This window comes from Scyliorhinus torazame, chromosome 3 (assembly GCF_047496885.1).
Source record: "Scyliorhinus torazame isolate Kashiwa2021f chromosome 3, sScyTor2.1, whole genome shotgun sequence".
NCBI classification, from domain to species: domain Eukaryota; kingdom Metazoa; phylum Chordata; class Chondrichthyes; order Carcharhiniformes; family Scyliorhinidae; genus Scyliorhinus; species Scyliorhinus torazame.
The window spans coordinates 66,671,328-66,693,982 of record NC_092709.1 but is presented as its reverse complement, the minus strand read 5'-3'; the positions used below and the strand labels follow the sequence as shown (position 1 = coordinate 66,693,982).

The 22,655-nt window shown below is 46.7% G+C and overlaps 1 protein-coding gene across 1 annotated transcript in view; it reads left to right on the top strand.

Annotated features, from left to right (window-relative positions):
* Positions 1–22,655, top strand: part of rxfp1 (relaxin family peptide receptor 1) — a 231,763-nt gene that overhangs the window by 98,913 nt on the left and 110,195 nt on the right. The window contains exons 6-7 of the mRNA XM_072495784.1: positions 4,191–4,262; positions 21,229–21,300. Coding sequence (XP_072351885.1) covers positions 4,191–4,262; positions 21,229–21,300 — 144 coding nt within the window. The remainder of the gene's footprint in view (positions 1–4,190; positions 4,263–21,228; positions 21,301–22,655) is intronic.

Here is a 22,655-nt window from a genome sequence, read left to right as displayed (position 1 = left end):
TGCTGATTCCCCTCAACCTGTGTGAGCGAGATTACCTTGCCGTTCAGACCATGAAGGGTATCTTCCTCACCTCTGGCCTTGTTAGACTCAGGGGGCTTATGTGCTGTCCAGACCACCCTCCTCGGTCTGTCTGGCTGCTCCAGTTCCCCTAGCTGGTTCTGCAGACACTGACAAAGGCTTTGGTCGTCCCTATGGTACTCCCACCATGCTACAACTCACTCTTTGAGGGCCTGGGCTTCTTCTTTTGCATGGTCCTCATGGCATCTGCCTCCACCACCCCCCCCCCCCCCGCAATTACATAACCAAGTTTGATTGAACTATGATAGCCAGCACATTCAAGTCCACATTAGTGGCAGAATTTCCCTTGTTTATCACCAATCTGGGCAAATGATAAGGGTTAAGATGATATCCAGCAATCAAGGTGGCCTTCTCAGTCCATCATCCATATGGGCACTTTCAATAGGATACAGGCTATGTGATGGATCACCCAGGTCAGGGTCTGGGTTATTTGTGTCTCCAGGGACCATGTGTTCAGCAGCACTTGGTGCTCCAGTCGCAGCCTCAATGCCTGTAATTCTCGATCTTCTACCAGTACCGGAATGGGCCTCCTCACATCGGATGTACAATGTGAATTCCTAACACACAGGTCATTCCAGGATTCGGCGTTGCTATCTGACTCTCCCTCATTCAAGTTAGTGCCTGCTGGCATTTCAGGTTTAGCTATGCTGTTGTGGGTGCTGCTTGACCCCACATCATCCACAAGGCTTTTGACGTTAAACAATTCTGCTTCGCGAACTGTCTTCTGAGGTTGCCCGCCAGCCACAGGTTTGACATCATGAGAGTGGCTACCAGTGTCAAGCTGCTTCCCTGCCTTGTCCAAAGTATACCTCTCATAGTTCTGGCAGTAGCTGGAGTACTGGCAGCCATCCCCGGCTAATAACACTTATACATGTAACTCCTTTTCCAATGATTAGTAATGCACCTGCTTGTGGACTTCCTTCAATACCTGAAGCTTGAGACTGCCGGAGAGGAGTTGCTTCACCTCCCTCCCAATGTTACGGATCAGCTAATAGAGAACGTCATCTTCCTCCCTGATCCTCTTCCACCCCAGCGAAATCCAAAGTGTGGGAAGTGTGGCTGAAGCCAGATATGGAGAGAGCGGCATAGCCATGATAGGGGACATCCAACCCTTGTAGAGTGGAGATTCGGACAAGTGAAGAGACACCTACCAGCTCATACTCTTCAGCTTCGTGCTCGGTAGTGGTTGACACTAACCTCAACAAACCTCATCTGAACTGTTGGGCATGTTCCTGTTACTTTCTGTTAGACCAAACCTGGTCGTGGGGTCTGTAGTTATTGAGGGCAGTCTCATTTGAAGTGCCCAACACTGATGTAATTCCAATATCTCTTGGAAGTATCTCTGGGACATGATTGGCCTATAGGCTTGTTTTGGAGCAAGGCAACAAAGGCTAGATCTGGGCTTGCTGCATAGTGATCTGTTCTGCCTTCTCTTCAGCATGAGGATTACATCCCCATCGGCGCTAACAGTCATCTCCCTGTCAGTGTCCAGTCTTCCCCATGACTTAAAAGATGCGACCACTTGTGCGAAACAAGGCCAAGTTGGAGCTTGACACTGTTAAGTTTCCTCACCTCCATCTGAACATTTTAATCCTCACCACTTCAGCCAGATGATTTTTCAGCTCTACTTCCCTGGTCAGTTTGCAAGAGGAATCCAGGAGATAGATTCGGTCAAACAAGTTCACAAACTCCAGGGATACTAAGAACAGTCTCTGCCCTTTATCCCGGGTATACCCATTGAATCTCGGTTGCAGCTGCGGCAGACTACTGCTATCCCCAAACACCCTTTCCAGGACCTTGAAGATCCGCCGCAGGTTTCTTTGAACACCCATACCTCTTCCCGTAATTTTCCTGCGGACTTTCCTGTACAGGACAGGAATGCTGTCTGCTCACTCTCATTGAGGCCCTGAAAGCAATGACTATCAGTGTGTCCTCGATCCAGTTTTCGGCTGAAGAATTATTGGACGTTTCCAGCCTTCCCCAAATCAGTTCAGTTTCCTACCAGATACCAGCTAATAGTTAGCAACTCCATGAAGGAGAATTGCTTCTTCCCCCTGCGGGAATGATAGACAACCGAGGCTAGTGAGTGGGCCGCATGAGTGGTCCACCTTTATCTCAGTGGGCCACAAGATTGAAATTGGGCTTGTTGACTAACCACTGCCCAATGAATAAGATTGAATACACTCCATATATTTCATAACTAGTTATAGAAAATGCTTCATCATTTATATAGTAACAGAACTGCTATCAACTTCAAATGGTATAAGCAAAATAAATATTTTCATTTTGGATATGACTCTTCCAGTCAATGTTGTGTGCAATCAGCTCACTTCACTTGCCCTTACTTTACATACATATCACCTCAATCATACCAGTCGGAAAGTACTACACGGACGGAAATCAGCGGAATGTGGCAACCCTGTTCCTGGGCAATGGTCAACAAAATCTCTCGTGGGTCACACTCAGAACCCCGATGGGCTGCATGTGGCTTCCGGACTGCAAGTTGCCCACCATTGCTATCTGGAGTCGAGGAAAAGCATGCTGGGAGATTCTGCCTGGTCTTGACTTAAACATCCAACTTCATCCATTGGTGCCTGTGGTCCCTCAATAGATTGCAGCTGCTTCAGTCTCCCTCATTGACATCAGTCTCAGCTCTTCCACCATCTGCTCCATCTCAGTCACCATGATTCGATGTCTGTGTTGTGAAATCCCGCTCCTGTCACTAAAATGGAACATGAAATCCCAGCACATGGACTGCATGCAAGTTTGAAAACAGAGATCTTTTATTCCATTGGCATCAAATCTTTATGGACGTTCATGGAAAAGCTTAATTCAGAGAAATAATTTACAATGGATGACCTAGGCTCCAGATGCACCAGGAAACTGTCAAGAGCTTAATTCCTAGTCTCTAATAATCCAAGTACGAACATGCAAACAAGGAGCAGGAGTAGGTCATTCAGTCCTCAAGCCTGCTCCACCATTTAATTAGTTCATGGCCAATCTGATAGTAACCTCAAATCTGCCTCCCGGCTACCCCCTGTAACCTGCCCGACCCCTTGCTTACCATGAATCTATCGACATGGCTTAAACAAAATCAAGGACTTTGCTTCACCACCTTTTCAGGAAGAATGTTCCAAAGACTCACGACCTTCTGAGTGAAAAGGTTTTGCCTCATCTCCGTTTTAAATGGGTGACCCCTTATTTTCTGGTGACCCTTATTTTCTGGTGACCCCTAGATCTAGATTCTTCCAAAAGAGGAAACATCCTCTCCACATCCATCCTGTCAAGACGCATCAGGGTCTTGTGTGTTTCAATCAAGTCGCCTCTTACTCTTCTCAGGGTGACCAACTACCTGGATTTTACAGGATTGTCCTGGAATTTGGCTTCCCGCTCTGTGTCCCAGGCCAAGAATGCCGTTTGTCCTGCTTTCCTCCAGTGAGTGCCTGAGGAGACTGCTCAGAGTCTCCCCTTGCCACTACCTGAGCATCACTGGTATCTGCACATGCACACTGTCCAGTCACCAGCACAATGCACAGACACTCAGCCACAAGGGAATGGCACTGGCCACCACTCCTGTCCCTGAGAGCTGTCTCGCATAAGCAGCTGGGTGCTTAGGATTGGGGGTTTCAGTGAGGTCCGGAAGCTGAGAGGGGGTTGTGTGGGCCATCTGTAGTGGTGGTAGGAAGCACTCCGGACCAAATCTGGGGAATCAGGTCCAACACAGACCCAGAGAGGTCTGAGGAGGAGTGGGTGCCTGGCAGGGCCAAAGAGAATTTTGGGGGGGGGGGGGGGCGGTCTAGATCGGCCCAAAGTGTAGGATTCGTCAATTAGAAATGGGGAGATACAGGCAGGTCCGATGGGCAGGAGGACTTTCAGGCAGACATGATAGGGGTGTGGGTCTTGGCAGGTCTTTGGAGCAGGCCCAATGGCAAGAGGGGTTTAGCTCCAGGAGGAGGGGTAGTCCCAGCAGGTCCAAAGGGAAGAAGGGTTCTAGAGCTTGAAGAGTTTTGGCACCAATTTCAAATCCCAGGTCATCTAATTCCCATCATTTTGGTTTGAATACTATTTGTGAATTTCACATTTTAAATTAATTACATTGCGTTTTCTTTTAGAAACCTAAACTACAATGAAATCACGACAGTTTCCGAACGAGCATTTAAGGGACTGCATAATCTAATCAAACTGTGAGTATCCTTAATGTAAAATTCCTTCATCTAGAGGTTAAGTGATCGAATTTCCATAGGTGTTCTCCTGATTGTCCAGCATAATTTTGGCGCAAGATCTACTGTTTTTAAGACCATAAGACATAGGAGCAGAATTAGGCCACTCGGCCCATCGAGTCTGCTCCGCCATTCAATCATGGCTGATATTTTTCTCATCCCCATTCTCCTGCCTTCTTCCCATAATCCCTGATCCCCTTTTAATCAAGAACAAGTTCAAGACCAGAAGTCATCAGCAGGCACAGTATTGATGTAATTGCTGGGGTCCTTGCCCAAGTATTTTCTGGGCCTAGTTGATCTAACCACGTGACTATTGGTAAATATTTATTTCGCCAATTTCTCATGTTCTATTCGCCTCTTAGCTTTTCAGACCTGTTGCAAATAAAAATTGATTGAGCTGATGCTTTTCCCAACAATCCTAGTACAATAGGATTTTTAAATTAATGTCACTGATTCTGTATTGTTTGGAGTGATGCCATAATTTTTGATTAATGGATATACATTAGGGTACAAACCACAGGTTTCATTTAACCTGTGAAGCATCACTGCAGATAGCAGCTTACCCATAATCACTTTGTGCATTGCCATCATTATCATAAGGGTTAAGATACCGGACCAGACCCCAACCTTTGTTCGGCTGCCAGACAAGAATCCCAAATAACTTTTCTATTTGTAAAACTGTGAGAAAAGGCTACTTCACCCCAGGAGTGATGACTCTGGCCAATGGGTAACTTTTATGTTAAAACAAACTTTAATTGAAACACAGAATTAACCACATTAACATCAAAGAAATAGCTTCACAATTATCTTGAATAAAAGGCAAAACTTTAACTTACTATCTACACCCGCCACTAATTCCAATTAAGCAACCCAATACAGTTAAAATGCCATTATAAATAAAGTTAACAAAATAGGTTACTTGCTTAGATATGTAGAGACTTTGCCAAAATTGGTGTTCAGTTTAAAATCCTATAACAGACTGCAAAACTACAGACAGACCTGGCTCCTCTCATTAATTACATCATCTGTGTCTAATCAAGTTCCGTGACCTGCTTAGCTAGGACTAAGTATCACTGCCCCCATAAATTACCTACACTTTAGGGAATCTCAAGCGATCAAAACAATATCCCACTAACCCTTTATCTGTAACCAAGCAAGTGGTTGGAATCAATCATGACCTCACCTTTTATAACACATTGATTATAGCTTTAGCAGACATACTGCCTGTATGCATTTTTAAACCAGGATTTTTAATAAATTACCGCAACAGAATATAAAATATAATATATAATGATTTCTATTCATCACATGAGGCATTGCATTGTATTGTGTAGAACTACATGCACAAGGTATGTTGCAATATTTGATTCAAACACTGATAATCTTTCACTACTGAGAAGAGTAAATTAAGAGAGACAGATATTCTTGTATGTGGTTCATATTTTGTATTACCAATTCAAGGCATCTCTTTTTCCTGTGTGTGTCAGATTTTAAAGTAAATGTTAAATAAAACACAGGTGCCACTTATTTGCAATCTTCAGAAAAAATCCCAGCCTTAGAAAATACCTTATTGATTATTGACTGGCAAAATTTGAGTGAGTAGGGGCAGGAAATTAGAGGGGGAAAAGCACTTCTTACCTGGTCCCAAATGAAAATGCACCTGTCATGAAATCCATGATGCACGATAGCACTGTGATTAGCACAGTTGCTTCACAGCTCCAGGGTCCAGGTTCGATTCTTGACTCGGGTCACTGTCTGTGCGGAGTTTACACTTTCTCCTGTCTGCGTGGATTTCCTCCGGGTGCTCCGGCTTCCTCCCACAATCCAAAGATGTGCAGGTTAGGCGCATTGGCCATGCTAAATTGCCCTTAGTATCCAAAAAAGGATAGGTGGGGTTACTGGGTTACGGAGATAGGGTGGAGGTGTGGGGTTAGGTAGGGTACTCTATCCAATGGCCAGTGCAGACTCGATGGGCCAAATGGCCTCCTTCTGCACTGTAAATTCTATGATCTATGATTTACATCCATGTTATTCCAATTAATCCTGAGCTCAGTTATCATGCATCTAGCTTGCTAAAGGAAGACATTAGCAGGCCCAAGACATTTCTAATGTGCCCATAAGGATAAAAAGTTAAAGGAAAGCACAACACGTGAACGAATAAATTCTGAGCAGTGCTCAAAAGCCAAACAACTCACTTCTGAAGAGTCATATTCGACTCGAAACTTTAACTCTGTTTCTCTCTCCACAGATGCTACCAGATCTACTGAGTATTACTAGCACATTCTGTGTTTATTTCAGATTCCCAGCATCTGCGGTATTTTGCTTTTTGTAAAAAATACAACACTTCTGTTCAAATGACAGAAAGGGGCATATGATGTGAATGTGCAGATACACATTTGTACAACAACATTGATCACCAGGTTGTTTTTTTTAAACCTGTTATTGTGCTCATACTGAAAAATATCACTAGGAATTTTCTGTAAAGTTATCCTCTGTGTCATAACTCTAACATTAGTACTTCACCTGGTAACAAGGGCTGTTTTGCTAATTTGTTCTTTTACAAAGGCCCAGATTTGCTCATCTCCAGATAGTTGGAGACTGCATGCACCCTAAAAGATGCTCTGTGGCATCCCTCAGAATTCCCACTGCAATAACTCATGGGAATTACCGGGAAGCTTGAATTCCAAAGAATAATTCCCTGGGACCCTCCTTCCAGGGACCCTCAGAGTCTGAGACTTCAGACAGTTCCAATTTCCTTAACTGGATAGTTACTCAGGAAATGTTAGACAGTTGAAAACCTAGTCTAACATCTGAGTAACTATACAGCTGATACACCACCTCCCCCCCCAACCTAGTCTAACATCTGGGTACCTATAGAGCTGATGCACCACAGCTACCCCCCCCCCCCCACACACACACACACACACACACACACACACACACACACGACCGACCTAGTCTAATATCTGGGTAACTATACAGCTGACGCACCACCGCCCACCCCTCAACCTAATCTCACGTCTTAGTACCTATAGAGCTGACGCAACACCGCTGCCTCCCACCCCCCAGCCTAATCTAACATCTGGGTAGCTAGAGAGCTGATGCACCATTGCACCCCCCTCAATCTAGTCTAACATCTGGGTAACGAGATAGCTTTCAACGAAAAATTCAGGCCCATATTTAATGCATGAAATGTAGATTACTGTACTTACTGGGGCAGTGAGGATTATTTTTATACAGGTGTGTATTAATGTGGTAGTCACCACTGTTGTATTGTATATATGGGTATTACGGTAAGGCCCCTGTACTACAGGTACAGGGGTAGATCCCTGCCTGCTGGCTCTGCTCAGTAGGTGGAGTATAAATGTGTGTGCTCTCCGAACAGTAGCCATTTTGCCAGCTGCTGTAGGAGGCCACACATCTCTGTGTAATAAAGCCTCGATTACTCTCTACTCTCGTCTCGTCGTAATTGATAGTGCATCAATTAGAATGTTTGTTTTTAATGAATTAAAAATAACAATTGACTGCATAAAATAATAATAATGGATAAGTAATGAGTATAGTTACAGTCAAATATTTGATTGGACTTTATTGCATTGTCGCTGCTAAAATATGCTGTGGCCAGCCAAACCTACGGTGTATCCCTTTCCCGATGGGTGTGGTGGATAATTGTGGTGGCAGGGTTCAAAGGTTGTGAGGCGATTCTCATCTTGTTTACCAAATGGCTGCCTCATTAGCGGAAAGGAGGCTGATCTCTAATCGGAAGTATTCTCTGGATCCTCAGAATCTCACTTCAGGTCCTTTCCACTGTTTCTTGTGCTGAACCTGGGTAACCTCTGCCTCACAGTGGACGACCAGATGGTGGAAGTCTATTGCAGAATGGAAGGTGACACCTACAAGTACTTTTGATGGACAGAATGGTGAAGCAGTGTGGACTGCGGCAAGGGGTGAATGCAGAGAAACACCCTCTGCCAGCCACCTACTGCAGCTACTAAGGCAACGCGATGTCTTGGATCCTCCTTGCTTCGTGTAAAAACAGCCGAGAAAGTGACAGTATCACAAACAATTGAGCTCCACAACAGTCAAAATTCCTTCACGTAAGTTTAGCTTTAAGGTGTGACCTGCAACTGGGTCCTAAGTCATTGGGAAGCGGACAAAGCAACAGTTACAGTCACACTGGGAAGCTGTAGCCCTTAAACCTGTATGAAGGCTTGACTATGATCTTGCCAAACAGAAGGAAAAGGCTGGCATCAAGATAAGTTGTGTCATGAAAGGAGCTGGCTGTTGGATAGAGCACTACTAGATGATCCGCAACATGCTGAGTCTTAAGTCCAGCCAAATCATTGTAAATCACTTTGCCAGGCACAGCCATAGCTAGTTCTCAAACCCTTCAAGGACCCTATTATTGCTTTAGACCTTGCTGCATAACTTGACACCCCGCTACAGTTTGATCTTCCGAATTAAATGACATGGATGATTCATGGAAACAGCGCTGTGATCAGATCTTTTAAGACTTCAGTAGATAGCATGGTATAGTGCAAATGCAAACACTGAAACTGGTTTGATGAGAATGATGAAGATATCTCTGCTGTTCTCAAACAGAAAGAGCTCAAAAGTGCAAATCTTCTAGCAGTCCCACAGTCAAGAACCAAGCATCAAGATAATCAAAATGCTAAACGCCTTCTCCAGCGTACTCTAAGAGAAATCCAGAACAACTCATGGAACGGAAAAGCTGATGAGCTACAAATTCTGAGAGGCATAATCCGTGTTTTTACAATGTGAAGACTGAATATGGCCCGGTGTAATAGCTGTGAGGCTCAAGAACTACTCAGCAGGTGAAAGTTAACACATTTCTATTGAAGTCTTACTATTTCCAAAGGGGGAAAAAGAATTTTGAGATAGCACCCAAATTAATGTGCCAGTAAATTTCTAAAGAGATTGTAAGTTTGGGGTCTACTTTCTGTAAGCAGAATGATATTTTGCTTATCCTCTCCTGTAATTTCATTAGCGGAGAAGAAATAGAAAAGTCTTTCGGTATACTGAATCCAGTGTCAGTCTCTGGGTCAAAAGGATCGATTTTCCCAAAAGGTGGCATTATTCTGCAGCAGGCCATTGTCCTGCACGGTACCATTGCTACCAGCACGGTAGCATTGTGGATAGCACAATTGCTTCACAGCTCCAGGGTCCCAGGTTCGATTCCGGCTTGGGTCACTGTCTGTGCGGAGTCTGCACATCCTCCCCGTGTGTACGTGGGTTTCCTCCGGGTGCTCTGGTTTCCTCCCACAATCCAAAGATGTGCAGGTTAGGTGGATTGGCCGTGATAAATTGCCCTTAGTGTCCAAAATTACCCTTAGTGTTGGGTGGGGTTGTTGGGTTGTGGGGATAGGGTGGAGGTGTGGACCTTGGGTAGGGTGCTCTTTCCAAGAGCCGGTGCAGACTCGATGGGCCGAATGGCCTCCTTCTGCACTGTAAATTCTATGAAATTACCACGCTGATGTCTGGCGCAGAATCCTGGGTCCGTTGTAGGTGCTACATCAAAGCACTGGAACACTTCCACCACAGACACTTAAGATCCATCATGAGAATTCAATGGCAGGACGAAATACCAAACAATGAGGTTCTCGTTGTGCTCAGCACGACAGCATAGAGACAATCTTCTATAAAATAAAGCTTAGAAGGGCAGGTCATGACTCCCGCATCACGTGAGGAGAGAGGAAGTAAAAGGACATGTTTAACGTCGCCTGCATATGCATGGATAGTGCAATGTATCATTTTCTGACATTTCTGCTATCTCCAACGTGATGCCACCACCAAACAACATCATTTCCTTCCCTCCCCTTTCAGCATTCTGAAGGAACTGTTCCTTCTGTGGTACCCCGGTCCATTCCTCAAATACCCCCAACACCCTTCCCATCCCACAGCACTTTTCTGTGCAAAACACATGCAACATTTGTTATTTGTGTACATCCAAGCTTTAAGTAACGTCACGTTGTTCTGTGGGTCCTCTCATAACTGAAATGTCCGAAACGAGGATGCCCACAAAACTGACAGTTCATGTTGCTGTTGTCAGTGCTTGTGGGAGTTTCTGAAGCTGTGCCACCTCTGGCCTTCCTCTGGGCATGTTGGATGTTGTATGTTTGGCGTAGATGGCCCTTGAAGCCTTTTGAACCATTTTTCAATGCTTGCCTCCACATGTGTCGGTCGTCTGCATTGTGTTCCTGTTATAACCCTACAGGAGGCCCAGGGATCTGCAACATCAGTGTCCCTGCGGCTCCACCTGAATACAATCTACCCAGATGAGGGGGTGGGGCTAACCCCTCTGTTCAGTGGACTGCTGGGATATAAATACCCCGGCCCCAGTGAGGAGGAGTGTACACTAACCTGAATAAAACCAAATCTTTTGCGACAGACATCACTTCCGAGTGGTCACGTGCCTGAGACTTTAAGATTCCCAAGAGAAGTAGTCTGCAACACAGAAATTTGTAAGTCTCTTTTTTAGTCCCTTGTAATCTTTGTACTCACCATCTTGATGTAATTTGCACTGAGTTCCCCACAGAAGACCTACTGGAGGATTTTGTAGCAAGCCTTGAACTTCATCTGAATGGACATGCAATAGTAGGAAGAAGAACTATCATGGTAAAGACCTGATAATCATATTTAAATGAATGCAAATGGCGACCTTTTGAAACTACTGCACGTGATTCAGCCTCTGCACGTGATTCAGCCACCCGCCACCCCACCCCCCCCCCCCCAAAAACGAGAGGAAAATCCTCCTCTAACTCTTTTGTCATTCACTCCCTCCTGTTTTTCACCTAATGACAGAACTTCCTTTTTGTCTTTGTCCCACTTATTCTTTGCTCAAAACCTATTACACCTCCAACTTTACTCAATTCTGATGAAAACCTGAAGCTTTGGGTGGAATTTTCCCATCCCATCTGGGTTTAGGGACGGGTGAGAGCTGAGAATCCAACGGGAGGCAAAAGTGGGAAACCCAAACAATTTTAAATTCTCCCAGTGGTTGGTCTGTGGCAGATTGGTTATCCTGCTGCCTGGTGGCGTGAATGCAATTTGCATTCATTTGCATCTCATGAATGTTCATTAAAACAGCTGCTGCCCAGAGCCTCCTCACGCCTTCCAATCTTGCGTCACGCCAGCAGTAAACTATGTCGGCCTCAAACCTGTTTGAAAATTAATGGCGTGCACACATCAGACCTCAATTCGCTCATGGCTTCAAGGTGAGTACAACATACATAACCTACCTGCCATTGTGCTGCGCTGCTCTTGTTGCATTGAACACCACTCTGCTGGGGGTTAACAATTAGTCTCCTCCTGCTCTATGCTGACATTGTTGCAAGGACACCACTGTCGTACAGTACTGCTGGGAAATGCCTGGTGCCTGGCAATGGCGTCTACAGGGACACCATTGTGCTATGCAGCCTCCATTTTGACCAACTCGAAGTTCAATCTGGCTGGGAAGCAAGGTGAGGATGGCGCTGACAAAGCAAGGTGAACAAGGGGGAAGGAAAACTGTGTAAGGGCAGGTGGGGAGGGGGGTTGGGAGGGAGGTGGAGGGCAAACACGAGGTGGGCAATGGGAAAGGAAGGCTGTGCAGATGCCCTGGTTGGGGGGGGGGGGGGGGCATAATGGAAGGCAGAAGGGCAAGGAGGCAGAGGATAGTGGTGAACAATGGAAGACTGGGAGGTGGGAAGCTGGAGCCCAAAAAGAGTGCATTATATGCTGACACACAAGGGGGGGTGTCAAAGGAATATCACATTGTTTACTGGAAGGGAATACATGCAGACTCTGAAACGTGGCTTGTTAGAGTGGCAAATTAAGGATGGTTCGCACCAACAGTCAGAGGTTGGGCTTAGTGTGGGTTGAGGGGAGGCACTGTTGTCCTTAATCCTCATTGCAATGGGGAACTATGACAAGGTTTCCATTTTAGCACAGGGGCTGGCAGACAGGAGTCACAGAGTACAGGGATTCCTGCTGGGAAATGGAAGAGCCGCAGATGGCTGACAGTCCTGGGGCTATGTGGAACTCACAACCTGAAGTCAGAGATAGGAGAGAGTGCAGCAGCCATGCAGCAGGAGCAGTCACTGGGAGCTTGGTGTTCTCCAGCTGTAGAGAGGGGCAAGGGCGAAGTGCTCCACAGGTAAAATGCACATCTTAGTGCAGCGATATCCCTGGGCTTGGTGGCCTCTGTTCAGGGCTGCAGAGCGGATGGTGATGGTCACTGGGAGCGTCTGTAGAAGGCATAATACGGGGGTGGGGGGGGGGGGGGGGGGGGGGAGATGTGAAGTTGCCATGGAGTGGTGAGAGGGATAGTTCAGCTCTGTCGGTAACGGTGCATACAGTCTCCAGATGGAGTGGGTAGAGGTCCACTTGGGGCATGGGCATTTCGCAGGTGATGGGCCCGGGAAGGGGAGAGTCGGAATGTCCACTACTAAAACAGTGGAATCGAGTATTATTGGGAGAGGCTGCAGAATATCAGGAGATTGTTGTAACCTTCACATCTTGCGACCCCCGGTAAATCGGAGGCACACAGGCAGTGAGGGAGGGAGGATCGAATTCGGTCCGGAAGTAAAAATGTAGTACCACCATCCTGAAGTCCCAGAACAGTGGCCTTCAGCGGAAAGAAAAGTAACATCGCTTCTGTCCAGGAGGAATTTGAGACAATGTGGGAGAACCATATTGCGCTATAGGGTTCCTTCTTGGGACATATTGGTCCCAGCACTGTTGGTGCTGCTACAGTGGACAGGATCCAGGTCAGTTACAAAGGAGAAAGACCTAATTTCCCAGGAAGCAACTAAAAGCTAATCCTTTCCTTTAGCGCTATTAAAGGGACAGACAGAACTCAGTAGCTCCACATCAAAGTGGCATCGTCTACAGAGCCTAAGATAGGAATGCAGCCTTGGTGAATGCAGTGATGGAGGCAGAGCTGCATCATGTCTGCCATCCCATCAAAGAAGGACAGTCATGGTTCACAATAAATGTAATTCATCTCTGCCCAAACAACTTCTCCTCTTTGATCATGAGCAACTGAAAGATTATTACTCTTCCACTTCACAGAATGGAGCACAAAGCTACTTTGGTTTAATCATCTCATTTACACCTTATCACCACACAAAAGGCAGCAGATGTCCCATTTCTGGAATGGCATCTTGGTCACATAAATATGTGTGCTAGCGTCTCAGGGGCAAGGCTGCATCAGACACAATGCAAGTAAGGCAGCCAAAGCTGTGGAGCCCCACATCTCCCATAGGTCTCTCAATCAGAGCTTCTCTTTCTGCAGCCTTCAATCATTGTTGTCTCCAATGCTTCATTTCCGAGAGAAGGCAAAAGGACTAATGGATCCAGGGCTCAATTCTGCGTCTCTATGTCCTCACTCAATGGAGGAGGTGAAGAAATGAGAGGCGTTGCCGAGCACAGCTCATGCAGGAGGCACCGCTTGGGGAACATGGTCAAGGTGAGGCTGAGCATGAACGGGAGGGTGAGGCGGAGAGACCCAGGCAGCAGAGGTGCTTTGCCAGACCAAGGGTTGACCGTCAAAGAGTCTCCTACTTACAACTGAGTGAGAGGCAGTGCCGGGCGTGCCTGTGATTGTCCAGAGTCCTTGTATATCACATACTTCGGGGATGCCATGTGGGGTTGGAGGCTCCCCCTGCCAGTGGCTTTAAAGGTGACAGCAACACTTAATTTCTTTGCCTCTGGTTCTTCCCAGGTGTCCACAGGGGATCTTGCAGCATTTCTCAGTTGGCAACACATTGCTGCAAACAGGAGGCCACCGATGCTTGTACAGGAAGGCCTATCAGAATGTCAGGTTCCTCTGGATGAAGATAGCCTGGCTCAAAGATTCATCGGCTTCGCAGCCATCTGAGGCTTCCCAATCGACTGCACCCCATGTGGCTTTACCCAGCAGACCCTAATGTTTATAAACTGCAAGGACTACCATTGAATCAACATGTAATTAGTGTTCCAGTGACCAGTGGAAGCACATCCTGCATATGTGTGCACAGTACCCTGGGAGTTGCCATGATTTCTACATCCTGAGTCACTCCCAGGTGTCTGAGATCTTTGAGGGGCCGGAATGTCTGCTGCGGGATAAGGGGTGTCCACTGAAACACTGGTTGATGACTCCAATGCAACGCCCTAACAGTCATGCCAAGGAGAGGTAAGATTCTATTCACATCTCCACGTTCTCCCTTATAGAGCAGACCATAGGACTTCTGAATATATGCATCAGATGCCTGGACAACTCAGCAACAGACACCGGAGAAGGTTTGAACATGTTCACAGTTTGCTGTGCCCTTCACAATCCGGCTGTGAAAATAGGTGAGCCCCAGCCAGATGGTGAACTGGAGGAGGATGAGAGCTCATCAAAGATGAAGATGCAAATGAGCAGAAAGCTCAGGAGGCTGAGGGGCAATATGAGCCCACTGATACCATGCAGGACATGGGAGACGTGCTCATGATATCTTAATTGCTGACAGGTTCGAGGAAGAGTAAAGTTAAGTGAGGTCACATGGCCACCGCCCACTTAGCCCTCAAAGGCATTCCGTCATCTCAGGGAATGGTCAAACACTCGCTGAGAGAATGTTCCTGCTTAGGTCGGCAGTGATCAGCTAATGCATTCACTCTGTGCACTGAGTCCACTGAGGAACAGCAGTGATGTGCGACAAGGCTTGAAGCTTTTGATGCCATCCAGTGATGCAAATACTTCAGCGAATGAGCCGGGGACCAGCTGAGGGATCTCATCCGAAAGTGCATGTCTTGGGTTGGGACACTAACACTGAGGAGACCCAGATGCCTCTAGAATATCATTAACGATGAGCTACCCTCACTCATTGCTGTTCCTTGAGGAAGGAGGGTTACAAACGGTTCCATCACACACTTCCAAGAATGATTTAAACACATCTCCCTGACAACACTCAAGGATGCGGAGGCCAGTTGCACTGAGGATCACATCATACGAATGGAAATCTCAGAGTGGAACACTGTCACTGAGTTGGAGGATGGTGAAACCTCAACACAAGAGGATTCCAATTCACAATCCATTCAGTTGACCAGAACATTCACATACCTATCAAATTATTTCACAAAAGTGCAATTTATTTACAGTGATGGCCACGACATCAGCCATAATGCTGGCAGACTCCTCCATCATTTGCTCGAGTCTGTTGAGTGACTCTCAAATTTCTGTCTGATGTTCCACTGCTTGCCGTTGCATCTCCAGCATTGAGTTGGTGGTCACTCCCAGAGGCTCATCATCTGACTGGGGCTGAGCGAGTGGCTGGTCCCCAGATGCCCTCTGAATGCAGAGAAGTGGGCTTTTATCACACTCACTGCTGCCTCACTGGAACGTCCTCCAGAAAGTGAGCCTGAGTCTAATCCAGAGCTACGCCCCACTGAGGATTGCATCTCTGTTCTGGTAACGGGTGCAGGTGAATGCTATGATGGTTCTTTGTGGCCTTCCTCATCCTCAGACATGGTCTGGGGTAACAGGGTGCTGCTCAGCTGTGTGGATGGCCTCAATCTGCTTGTGCCTAGAAAATAGAGAATACGGTTTTAGTTGATGAGCAAAAGCTATGTCAGGCTACATTTGACTCACTGTGATGGTCAGGATTTTACGAAATGATAGAGCTGTGATCTGTACTAGGTTGCTGGGAGAGGCTGATCTCCCTTTGCCCAGAGGAGCGATCTCTGACCTCCCCAGCGAGCTCAGCTGCAGCCTCCTCAGAATCAGAGGGCAAGATCTCTGCTGTCCCTCCCCTGATCTGGGCTCTCTTACATTTGTTGTGTGTCAGCTTGGCCGATATGAAGAATGTCTGAAAAGCCTGTGATCAGAGGGGTTGGACCAGATGTTGAGTTAAATGCATGTTGCCTGTGAGTGGTGAGCCCTCCTCAGAAGGGCCAGAGGATGGAATGTGAGCAGCATGATAGATAGAATGGTGTTGATGTAAAGTGTCCGTGAGAGGAGGAGTGTGGATATGTGTCCCTTGCTAATGCATGTGTGAGATTTGAGAAGAGTGTAAGTTGCAAACGTCAAATGGTTCCAACTGTCTTATAATAATAGTTACCCAGAACTAATTAGAAGTATTAAAACCACTTGTAGTTTTTGGGTAACTATAGTACTGACCCATCCTAACCCCCACGGAACCGCTACCCCCCACACCCCAACTGTGGCTCCTCCCCCAACCACACCCCACTCCCAACTAACTCCCCAACTACCCAATCCACCCCCAACTTCACCCGCATTCCCCCAACTATCCACACAATCTGACAGCCCTCCCCATCCCCCCCACTGACCACCTGATCCCCCCACTGACCACCTGATCCCCCCACTGACCACCTGATCCCCCCCACTGACCACCAACACCACTGGCCATTTATCGCTGACCACTCAACCCTTCCACTGATCACCCCCTTCTGACCATCACAACCCCTCCTCGCCATTGACCACCTGACCCACCTGTCTGACCACACCACCATTGACCAGCTGACCCACCTGTCTGACCACACCACCATTGACCAGCTGACCCACCTGTCTGACCACACCACCACTGACCCATCTGTCTGACCACACTGCCACTGACCAGCTGACCCACCTGTCTGACCACACCACCACTGACCCACCTGTCTGACCACACCACCACTGACCCATCTGTCTGACCACACTGCCACTGACCACCTGACCCACCTGTCTGACCACACCACCACTGACCCACCTGTCTGACCACACTGCCACTGAGCAGCGGACCCACCTGTCTGACCACACCACCACTGACCCACCTGTCTGACCACACCACCACTGACCAGCTGACCCACCTGTCTGACCACACCACCACTGACCAGCTGACCCACCTGTCTGACCACACCACCATTGACCAGCTGACCCATCTGTCTCACACCACCACTGACCCACCTGTCTCACCACACAACCACTGACCACCTGACCCACCTGTCTGACCACACCACCACTGACCAGCTGACCCACCTGTCTGACCATACCACCACTGACCCATCTGTCTGACCACACCACCACTGACCCACCTGTCTGACCACACCACCACTGACCAGCTGACCCACCTGTCTGACCACACCACCACTGACCCACCTGCCTGAGCACCCCACCACAAACTACACCGACACTGACCATCCTACTCCCCATTGACCACCCCGCCACTGGCCACTCAGCCCTTCCCATTGACTAACCCCCCCCCCGACCCACGCCAGCCGACCATCGCGACCCACGCCGGCCGACCTTCACGACCCATGCCGGCCGACCTTCGCGACCCACGCCGGCCGACCTTCGCGACCCACGCCGGCCGACCTTTGTGACCCACGCCGGCCGACCTTCACGGGCCCTCGTCGGCCAACCTTTGCAACCCATGCCGGCCGACCTTTGCAACCCATGCCGGCCGACCTTCAGAGACCCACCATTTTCTCTTACTTTGTTTGCTGCTGACAAAATGGAGGAATCGCAATTGCGCCCAAAGGATGTGATGTCGACGTTCGAGGGGCATGACCTGCTCTCTCCCTCCCTTGTGGCAGGAAGATTACGTAGAATTTTTTTTTTAATCTTCTGCGTCTCCAATTGTGCAAATTTGCAGGTAACAGCCGCAGCAGCCGGCTTTTAACCTTCTTTTGTTGTATTCCCAATTCTGGCCTCTTGCGCATTATTTCCTTTGCTCCACAATTGGTGGCTGTACCGTCTGCTGCTATTGCCCAAAACTCTGGTAATCGTCCTTGAACCACTCTGCCTCTTTAACTCTCTCTCTCTCACTTCCTTTAAGCCTCTCCGTCCGTCACGGCGCTCCCGATTGCGCAAATCCGCACGCAGCAGCCGGCTTTTAACAATGTCGGCTGCGAGCGGCCTTCAAAAAGGCCCCGACCATATTTTAAAAATGTGGCCGCACTGCGAATGCGTGCTCGCTCATCGGTGCGCTGCGCACGCGCACCGAAACATCTGCGCACGCGCACCGATGAGCAGGCACGCATGCACAGTGCGGCCACATTTTTTTAATATGGTTGAGGCCTTTTTGAAGGCCGCTCGCAGCCGACATTGTTAAAAGCCGGCTGCTGCGTGCAGGTTTGCGCAGTCGGGAGCGCCACAACGGACGGCTCCGCGACCCTCCCGACACCCACCCGAGGGTCACATCCCCTCCTTTGAAAATGCCTGCTTTAAAAGAGGGGGCAGGGTTTCCTTACCTTTGACTAAGCTGCCCTCGGGTTCATGCTGCACTGTCCCTTTCTGACCCAGCCCGAGACACTGCGGCTGCATTTCTGGGTCTGTGACGAGGAGCGGAGTGCCAATCCGACTGCGATTGCCACTCGAGGGAAATTACAGCCCGATTTTCCTCTGCACCTTTATTGGCCCACTCATTCAGCAACTTTGTGAGCAAGAAGGTTTCAGCGGAAGGATGCACGGGTAAGTCTAACTAATGGCAGACGCTGATTGATTCCCTCTTGCAGCAAATCTGTCCCTTGTTCTCTGTTTCAGAATTGTACAAAAACACAATTACTAAAGTCTTTGAGATGTCTCAGCGATCTTACAAACATCACTATCACTCTTCCTAAAATCTGAAAGATGTTTGAGTTACAACTAGAGGGTATCATACTCTCTGACCACAAGATCCTGCAGAATGACCAGCAGTTGATTTATGCCATGCCGCAGGAGATTGATGTTCGTAGCCTATTCTGACAATATCTTCAACAAGATTTTGACCCATTAAATATTCTGGTGAGCATGCAAACAGGCACATAATTGGAGAATGCAGGATGGAGGTTCCACAGTGATTGGAAAGAAAATTTCGGGTCGACTTGTGGACTGTTCTCGGTGCGCAGGAAGTGGTTAATTTTAGGAAAGATTTATTTCATCATCATAGGTTTATTAATCGAAAATCGACTTCCAGTGTGTCAAGGGCTGAATTGAGGTTAGTCTTTAATTAAATTATTTTTGCAAGTGAGATATAAAAATACAAAAAATGAGAGAGCAGAACAAAATTACCTATTGATCATTAGATTAACGTCTTTACATTAGTTCCAAGTTTAACAGTCTTTAGAATTTATTCATTCTGCGGATGAGATCTGGCATCTTGTCACTTTATATCTTAATTTGGTTAGTTTTGAGTTGCATAGCTGGCAGCTGCTGTGAGATCTGTTTGCAGTTACAAATATTGATGTTTGGTGTTTGGCAGCAATCTCCCGAAAGAATGATCTTTACCATTCTCAAAAGATGTAAAAATGGTTACAAGATTATCGCATGAGAGGGATTTGTATTTCAGCTTCTGAAGCATGTACAAATGGCTGTTAGCTTGTTTGACAGTATAACTGACGTACACATCCCATTTTAGATAAACATACCTAACAGTTTGACGGTGTAACAATGTTGGATTGTGACATTCTTCAGTGTCAGTTTGGGAGAGTCAAGTTTGTTTTGTGTAAAGTAGCTGTCAAGCACACACTGATTGGGGTTAAAGTGCATTCCATTCTCTACAGATCAGTTGTCCAGTCGCTCGAGATTACTGACATACGGGATTCTGTGTAAATGCCACGTTTTTCAATCACTGTCCGATCATCAACATCGTTGAAGTGGAGAATGCCAATTCTCTGCAACCCAGCATCATTGATCATGGCAAGGAACACCAATATGCCCTATTTTAGTTCTCTGTGGGTCTCCTGCATGCATGTCCATTCGGATACTTCGTCAGTGAACTTGACACACTTCACAATTCAAACTGAAGTCACTGGTCCAATAAACTAGTAAGAAGTCTTACAAAACCAGCTTAAATTCCAACAAGCTTATTTGGAATCACCAGCTTTCAGAGCATAGCTTCTTCATCAGATAAAGGAGCTACACTCCGGAAGCTAGTGATTCCAAATAAACCTGTTGGACTTTGACCTGCTGTTGTAAGACTTCTTACTGTGCTCACCCCAGTCCATCGCCAGCATCTCCACACCAATAAACTAGGATAATCGCCACCCATTTGTAGAGACCACTGTTTTAATTTAACGGGCTGAAGAATGTGATAATCTGAGGTTCTCAGTGGGCAGGACAATTACCATGGGGTGGATGGCAATCTTGGAGGTACGTTTACCACCTAGCTGCAATAGAGTGATGCTAGCCATGACATTGGTATGTTCAGATGGGCTGCAGGTAGCACAGTGGTTTGCACATATAAATAAAGTTAACAAAACAGGTTACTGGGTTAGATGTGCAGAGACTTTTGGCAGAACACTAGCACAATGGTTAGTATAGTTGCTTCACAGCACCAGGGTCCCAGGTTCGATTCCCGGCTTGAGTCACTGTCTGTGTGGAGTCTGCACGTTCTCACCGTGTCTGCGTGGGTTTCCTCCGGGTGCTCCGGTTTCCTCCCACAGTCCAAAGATGTGCAGGTTAGGTGGATTGGCTGTGCTAAATTGCCCTTAGTGTCCAAAAAGGTTAGGTGGGGTTACTGGGTTACGGGGATATGGTGGAGGTATGGGCTTAGGTAGGGTGCTCTTTCCAAAGGCCGGTGCAGACTCAATGGGCCAAATGGTTTCCTTCTGCACTGCAAATTCTATGATTCTATGCACATTCTTCCTGTGTCTGTGTAAGTTTCCTCCGGGTGCTCCAGTTTCCTCCCACAACACCCGAAAGAAATGCTTGTTAGGTGAATTGGACATTCTGAATTCTCCCTCAGAGTACCCAAACAGGTGCAAAAGTGTGCCGACTAAGGGATTTTCACAGTAACCTTACTGCAGTGTTAATATAAGTCTACTTGTGACACTAATAACAATTATTATTATTATGAATATGGACCATCAATGTAAATGAAATATGATAAATTACATTACCTGCAGGTGAGAACGGCAAAAGGTTATAATTATAATAATACTTAATGATGTAATTAACATTAGGTTAGATCTTTATTTTTTTTCTTTACAGATACTTAAGCAACAACCAAATAGCATTTCTGCCACCCGGCGTGTTTGAAGATCTCCAGCAAGTCCAATGGCTGTAGGTGGTTTTACTTTTCTATTTAACATTGATGAAAACTTTGAAGAGATGGTTTTCCTTCCTTTTACCCTCCCCATATGAAGTGCATTTTGTCTGACATGAACCCAACAAGTCCCGGTGGAACCTTCCAGCTGCTGCTGTCCAAAAACAACCGCTCAATGCTGAAAAAGAACACTGTCTACAACAGTAAAGTCCTGCCGAAGCTTCCATTCTAAGTCAGGTTAACATAGAGCATGACTGAGTTTGATCTGGGTACTTTCTAATGGCCACCCACTCAACGATCCTGCAGAAAAATTATGTTGGACAGGCCATTACACCCCTCCTACTTCATTACACCTGCTTGGAATAAACATGAGCCACTCTTGAACATAGGAACATGGAACTACATCCCCAGAAAATCTATGAGCTCTATAAAGGAGAAGGTGCAATATGGCAGGTCTGACCCTATTTTCACAGCTTTGGTTCAGGAAACTGAATGATTCCTGGTCAAAAAAGAGAGGGCAAACAGTTCCCTTATGTTCAATATTATATTTCAATCATGTATATGGTATACAACTTTACACTGATCCTTTTGATGTCATTGTTCAGATCTGTACAGAGAGACAGAATGGAGACCGAAGAGCACAGACCAACTCTCTGAGAAGGTGCAGCCATCCTTGGTAACAAAGGATATTAAAAATGGCATCAAATTGAAAGAAAAGGCACACAATGTTGCAAAGATTAGTGGCAGGCCAGAAAATTGGGAAGGTTTATAGAAGGCTGAGGAAAAACATGTGTAATGAAAAATTTTGTATCTCTGTGGTAGAAAACGCAAAATACATCCTAATATATCAATAAAATCAGGGAGAAAATGGAGGAGGAAATTAAATCAATCATTATCTCTGGAGTAGGTACCACAAGGCAGTGGGCAAACCAAAGGCTGTCAAATTCCTCTAAATCTCCTGCTCCTTGTCTTAAATCTATGTTTCCTGGTTATTGACCCCTCTACCAAGGGGAATAATTTCTTCCTATCTCCCCTATCCATATCCCTCATAATTTTGTATAACTCGATCAGGACCCCACTCTCAGCCTTCTCTGCTCTAAGGAGAACAACCCCAGCCTATCCAGCCTCTCTTCATGGCTGAAATGCTCCAGCTCAGGCAACATCCTGGTGAATTTCCTCTGCACCCGTTATCGTACAGTCACATCCTTCCTATAGTGTGGCAACCAGAACTGCACAGAGTACTCTAGCTGTGGCCTAACAAACGTTTTGTACAGTTCCATCATAACCTCCCTGCTGTTATATTCTAAGCCTTGGCTAATAAAGACAAGTATTCTATATACCTTCTTAACTACCTGATCTACCTGTCTTGCTG